This window comes from Azolla caroliniana, unplaced genomic scaffold, assembly GCF_043228905.1.
Source record: "Azolla caroliniana isolate FFs.n. ecotype wild unplaced genomic scaffold, voAzoCaro1.0.p SCAF_2, whole genome shotgun sequence".
Taxonomy (NCBI): Eukaryota; Viridiplantae; Streptophyta; class Polypodiopsida; order Salviniales; family Salviniaceae; genus Azolla; species Azolla caroliniana.
This window is the reverse complement of record NW_028230437.1, coordinates 28,130,968-28,137,173: the sequence shown is the minus strand read 5'-3', so window position 1 is coordinate 28,137,173 and position 6,206 is coordinate 28,130,968. Positions and strand designations below refer to the sequence as shown.

The 6,206-nt window shown below is 36.9% G+C and overlaps 1 protein-coding gene across 4 annotated transcripts; it reads right to left on the bottom strand.

Moving 5' to 3' along the window:
* Positions 1–376: 376 nt before the first annotated feature.
* Positions 377–3,598, bottom strand: LOC147868036 (uncharacterized). Of its 4 annotated transcripts, XM_087315965.1 has the most exons (6): positions 3,247–3,597; positions 2,593–2,731; positions 1,748–1,810; positions 1,500–1,613; positions 1,096–1,154; positions 377–863 (listed from the first exon to the last, which is right to left on the bottom strand). In XM_087315965.1, exons 1-5 carry the CDS (start codon positions 3,569–3,571, stop codon positions 1,127–1,129), a joined length of 669 nt encoding a protein of 222 aa, XP_087172091.1. In that variant the 5' UTR covers positions 3,572–3,597; the 3' UTR covers positions 377–863; positions 1,096–1,126. The 4 variants fall into 4 exon arrangements, with proteins under 4 accessions (XP_087172091.1, XP_087172090.1, XP_087172092.1 ...); XM_087315964.1 differs by lacking the exon at positions 377–863 and having other exon boundaries at positions 903–1,154; XM_087315966.1 differs by lacking the exon at positions 377–863 and having other exon boundaries at positions 903–1,154; positions 2,593–2,725.
* Between the last annotated feature and the right edge of the window lie 2,608 nt (positions 3,599–6,206).

The following is a 6,206-nucleotide window of genomic DNA, read 5'->3' as shown; positions in this document are numbered from 1 at the left end:
TTTAGTTCGTAAAGAAAACTATATGTAATTTAACAATTGCTTGGGAAATAGACAGTATTAGGTGGGTGGTCTCACAGGAGGTAAATAGGATTGTAGGAGCATGACAAGCATTTTTACATGGCAGATAATGTCCAACAGTAACATAATTAAAGGAACACAATGACCCACTCTGGAAACTTACCACTCAGTAGAAGAACATGAACATTGTTATGAGCAGCATTACAAAACTTAATGATTAATGAAAATAAACATTGCCATGTGCAGCATAATGCAAGTTTACAAACTTATATATCATTCACAGCTTATCAAAAGATAATGAACATTGTTATGAGCAGCATTACAAAACTCTATGATTGATGAAAATAAACATTACCAGTTCAACATAACAATACAGCCTTACATCATTCACAAGATTAATCATATCAGAAGGTTAAAATGTTGTGAACTGTTCACACATTATGTAAGTTTGATAACTATATATTGTTCACAAGATTAATGGTTATCATTCCACAAGCTTAATCACGCCAATGTCAGAAACAAATTGCTGAAATAGGTTGTACTATGTCACCACATGTAGTGCTTGAATAATTCATCATGTGAGGAAAATGCAACATGTGGACCTTATAGGTTCAATCAAGAGAAGACAAAGATGTATTATGTTTGTTTCTATATCATGTCCAGAGTAGATGTCATTTCTGATAATTAAGTTTCATCCTTCATAATTCCTCGGGTTTCGCCGACGAGGTGAACAAAAAATTAAATATAAACAAATTGAACATTTAATGTTCACATACATATATATAGGTGGCCATCCCAAAGAGGCTCTCCAACAAAATTGATATCCGAATGAAGGGGTTCAAAGCCTGGTCCAAAAGACTCAAAACTTATCACAAGGCAACAGAAAAAAAAGACAAACTATAGAATATGGTACCACATTATTGTACCAATGAAATTTTCTTTCCAAAGATAGAAATGTAAACTAAGATTAAAATTTCATCTTCAAGATCCCTAACAATAATAAAAATCACACATCCACCAACATGCGAATGGAATAAAAATGATGACGGAAACACAGCAAACCAATGCATGTTTTACTTTGTGCAGTAGGACAAAGCTGAATATGGCATCAGTTCTCATTTGCAACTATCGCAAACCTGAAAAATGAAACAGAATTTTAATTCACTTATACACAGATAAGTCAAAAAAGTTTTTTTCTGAAGAATGAGAATACATTTAAATGATGATCATCCAACTCTTGGATGAGAGGATCCGCAAGTGGGAAAAAAGATTTTATATTTTGCTTTTGATTGAGTCCAATATTGTAATCATGGTGGTGTGTGTCATCAGTTACTGGTTGTTAATCAATCAGACCAAATTCACCCTCATTACGTGAAAGTACGCCTCGTTTTCATGTAAGTCACAAAATAACCCTAGAATTTTTTGAACCCAAAATACTCCCAATATTTTTCATGGTAATAGATGTTCTCACAAAAATTTACCTCGCTGCCCTTGCTTTTCTCTTCTCAACCTCTATGGGATCTTCATCGACTAAACTTTTGCTGAACCTTTCGATGCGAGCTTTCTTTTTAGCATCCTCATCAGCTATACCAAACCTGATAACAAAGAGAGATGTTGCTGATAGAAACTAAGTAGTTCTTTCATATGCACATTATTAGAAGCAAATGAAAATGTTTATGTCAAACATTGCACATTTTTAAAAGCAAAATAAAAAATCATTTTACACCACCTTGCAGCTCGTGCTCTTTTCTTTTCTTCCTCTTCTTTGTTATCATTGTTAGCTGTGCCAAATCTGGAATTGCATGCAAACTATGTTTGTAATAGAAAATTTCAAGTGTCACATGTCTGTCTCAGTCACTGTTCATCATTGTGTATCACATTTCAGTTCAGGAAATGATCTATACATTGATTACTTGAATATCTGATTTCTTGCTAAATACTAAGCAATAACCCCCCATCTACCCTGTTTGATATCATTGCTTTGTGTAATGATATAGCAGGTTTCTTTCACCCTTTTTCTAACATCTTTCAGTTATTTAATTTCCCCAAATGCCCTTTTCCAGACCCAGAAACTACAATTGAGCAATTTTAACCAAGAGCGTTTGTGAGATAATAAAAACTTGGGACTCTTCAGAATTTTTCCCTTAATTCAATTTATCAGCTAACTTATAACATGTTCCAGAAAACCCTACTTTCCAGTTAACTAAATTTGATGCAATTATTTTTCATATACTAAATTAACAACATAGTTAGTGTTAAATGTTATGCTTTGAGTCTTGACTAAGAATCCTAATAAGTTTATGGGGCCTAATCTAATTATGATGAGAACCCACTAAAAATGCAAACAATGGGCTAGCAATTGTACTTTAGATTATGCCCAATAATCATAGGTGCATCTGTAAACTTTCTGATAAGTAAAAAGATTATGCCCAATAATCATAGTAACTTTTGTAAACTTTCAGGTAAGGAAATTAGATCGATCAATTTCTCTCTGTAGTAAAAAAAAACAGGTGACGAAACAAATCTTTCATATTAACCGTTTGTTTTTAGAAAGAAAATGACATTCTGCATTACCTGGCAGCCCGCTTTTTAAGTTTCTCAGCCTCCAAAGATGAAACTCCAATATTATCAGAAACCTCTTGCTTTTGCTTACCATCTTTTTTCTCCACATTCTCATCCTCATCATTCACAACAAACAATTCTTTCTCTGCTTCTGTTTGAATTCAAGTTAGTGATCGCAGTCATGCCATATACAAGCACACACATACACTACCATACCCATATCCGTATACCCAAACATGTAGACATACAGTCCCATATGCACACACATAGGCAAACCAAAATACGCATATCTATACAATGTGTCACATACACATAGACATCCAAAATACGCATACAAATACAGTGTTCCATAGATGGTTTAATTGGCATAGATTATATATATGTCAAGTTTCAACTATGCATAGGATGGTTTGAAGTGGGGAATTAGAAGAATGACTAGGTCTTTTGTAAACATGCATGATCCACTAGTGACAACATGCCCACTCCAATATCATCATCTTCTTCCATGGTTTATATGCCAATTAAACAGATGTACGCGTACAAGCGTACAAATACACATTTCACATACCCGCACATGTAGAAATATACATATACACAGCTGCAAACGCACAAATATGGTTTCAATTTCACAAACCCGCCCATACGAGTAAATTCACATATAAATACCTCTTTCTTCCTCCTTCGAGCCTACATCAACAGCAGCTTCATGATCCTCTTTCTTCGACCCATCATTAATTAAAGCTCGCAACCTCTTCTCGAACCCTAATTCTTCATCCGCCTCCGCCTCCGCCTCCTCCTCCTTCAACGCTTCTTCCCTCCTTGTTTCCCCGGCCGTTTCGGTAGGGACGACTAGGTCTTTCAGAGACTTCGATCTGGCGACGCGTGCGAGGATGGAGTCTTTGAGGACTAATCCTTTGCTCGCGAGAGCTCCACGAAGCTCGTCGATCTCTGAGGCAGACGACGACGACGAAGAAGAAGCAGCAGCAGCCATAACCCCCGGCGTCTGTCTGCCTCTTCTCTCTCCCTCGCGAGGCCTTTTGATTTTTATGTTTATGGAAACTCGCACCACTGCCCCTACCATTTTCTGATATTCCCAAACTACCCTTCACCATTTTACACGTCCAAGAATAATGCCCCCCTTGTGTTTTTCCGACATTGGATAGGTAGATATGTATGTACATACATACATACATCGATATCTTTTTAATGTCCATTGGAGAAGATACCCGCTTGTGATCATGCGTGTGTGTGTGTGAGAGAGAGATTATCGGACAAAGTTGCAACAACAAAAGTAATGATGATTATAAGGCTCCGATACGTTGGATTGGCATCATTTAGACATCAAACCAACCAACGTGCAAATGGGCTTTTTGGGTGTTGGTGTTTTTGTGATAGTATTGCCCCACATTCGCTTCGTGTGTCTTTCTAAAGTGCTTAGTAGTTAACAAACAGGAGCATGTTTAGGCTATCCATATTAAAAACAAAAGAAAAACTCTAGGTTTAGCAAAGGTACACAGATTATGATTTTAGTACATGAGATGGCCCTTACAAATTGGTAATGATTGTTGAGATGGTTTAATTGGCATAGATTATATATGTCAACTATGCATAGGATGGTTTGAAGTGGGGAATTAGAAGAATAAATAGGTCTTTTGTAAACATGCATGATCCACTAGTGACAACATGCCCACTCCAATATCATCCATCATCTTCTTCCATGGTTTATATCCAAGAATATTTTCCCGCCAAAAACATTCAGAGTCTCTGAATGTTGGGCTTTACAGCGTTACCCTAATCCTGCCCCAACCAGAAAACCCTATCTATAACAAAGAAATCCAGAGACACTGTTACGCCTAAATCCTGAACTTGGACATCCTAGAAAACTCTACAAGAACGCCCAAAGTAAAAACCCTAAAGAAAGAACCTTATTACATCCCTAATAAAACTCAAGAACAGGAAACCGTAAATTCCATTCTCGACGAAAACAGACAAAAGCAAAACCATCAAAGAAGAAGAAGAAGAAGAAGAAGAAGAAGAAGGGGCGATTTGGAGCTAAGGCTACTTCAATGAAGACACCTGCCTTCATGTTTGAAAGCCCAACTATGTTTCGAAACATCATGCTTTTATAGGTTATGTCTTTCTCTGCTTTTCATGTATATGTATGTATGAATGTGTGCCAATGTATGTATGTATTTTGCATGAATATATAGGCATGCACATGTACTGATGTAAATAATATAGATTAGAGTAGATATGTTACATCAGTGTGCCGATGGATTGTAGAACATCTCTCTCTCTCTACTCACAGACACACATATACACTAACAAACACATGCATGTCTTTCATTTAGTGGATATGGGATTCGCATTCATAGGAGTTAATGCTTTGAGGAACATATCTCTTATGGGTTACTTTCATTTTGCTTTTGCTTATCGTGCTTTTGTTTGGTCTGATATCCTATGGCTAGCAGCCCTTGCTATGTTTAGTTTCACCACTTGCTGCTTCGTCTGGCTGTCTTGTTTCTACTATCACTTCAAAGTAGCAGGCAGTAAGTGAGTGAGGTCTGGAAATACCCATTACTTCTCTAAAGTTATGATTTCTAAGTTCATGGCTATGCAGAGACAAGCAACTTAAATAGGTCTAGCTATGTACATGTATCAAACAAAGCATGGTAACCTGAAACTTCTCTAAAGATACAACTTATGAGTCACCTAGGCAGTAAAGTGAAGAATGCTTATATCTTCTTTCCCAATAACACTTAAACAATACCTTGTTGGAACAAATCTGCTTGTCTAAGACAAAGGCAGTTGTATACTAGAATTTTCCAACAAGCTTATTGGCCCAATGAATGATATGGGCATAGTTAAGTAAGAGGACCTTTGTTAAAACTGCGTTCCTCTTGCAGCCAGAGGATGCAAAAGAGATTAAACCAGTGACTTTAACCTTTGCAGTAGAATACATCAACTCTTTCTCAAAAGCAAAGGCACCACCTCTATCTAATATAGTTAGTCTTAGTATGTCAAGTGAATTGGCTATTGTTGTGAAGTACCAAATAGCTGAAATGAGTTACATTAATGGAAGGTTGTATTTGGCTTCAAAGATAGAGGACGAAGAGATGAATTCCTAAACATGGATATAGACACCTATTCTGCGAGAGAAATACATGCTCAGTGATGCTAGAATGCTATGATGTTAACTCAATGGGCTGTAATTGTGAAATACATGCTGCCACAAAGGAATGAATGGGTAACATACCTCCTTCACTGTTCCTATTGGGAAACAAATGGTGTCTAACCCAATGTTGCAATGTAAACTAAATCTTGTTGCACTATAATGGTGTACATGATAGTAGGTTGTGTACTTGCCGACACTTTTCTGAAACGTATGCACACTCATTGTGGAAAAGGGAAAGTGCACTTATACATGTCAAAGTGAGAAAGAATACTATGAAACAAACAACCTAGCACTGACGTTGAACCTTGGTGTAGTCATCAATCCCAAAATGTGAGTTTTGAGTGCCCTACCCTCAAGTCCAATAGACTCGTGAATGCACACATTCTCACAGGGGGGAATGAGTCAAATGGCAATGCCAAAGGTCAAGAAGGAGGCTTACTCTTCATGTGGG

Excerpts from the sequence above, each read along its gene's own strand:
- LOC147868036 (XM_087315965.1), bottom strand. The coding sequence starts at position 3,571 with ATGGCTGCTGCTGCTTCTTCTTCGTCGTCGTCGTCTGCCTCAGAGATC. Across the intron at positions 1,811-2,592 it reads CTTAAAAAGCGGGCTGCCAG|ATTTGGCACAGCTAACAATG; the intron begins GTAATGCAGAAT and ends ATGCAATTCCAG. Across the intron at positions 1,614-1,747 it reads AAAAGAGCACGAGCTGCAAG|GTTTGGTATAGCTGATGAGG; the intron begins GTGGTGTAAAAT and ends CTTTGTTATCAG.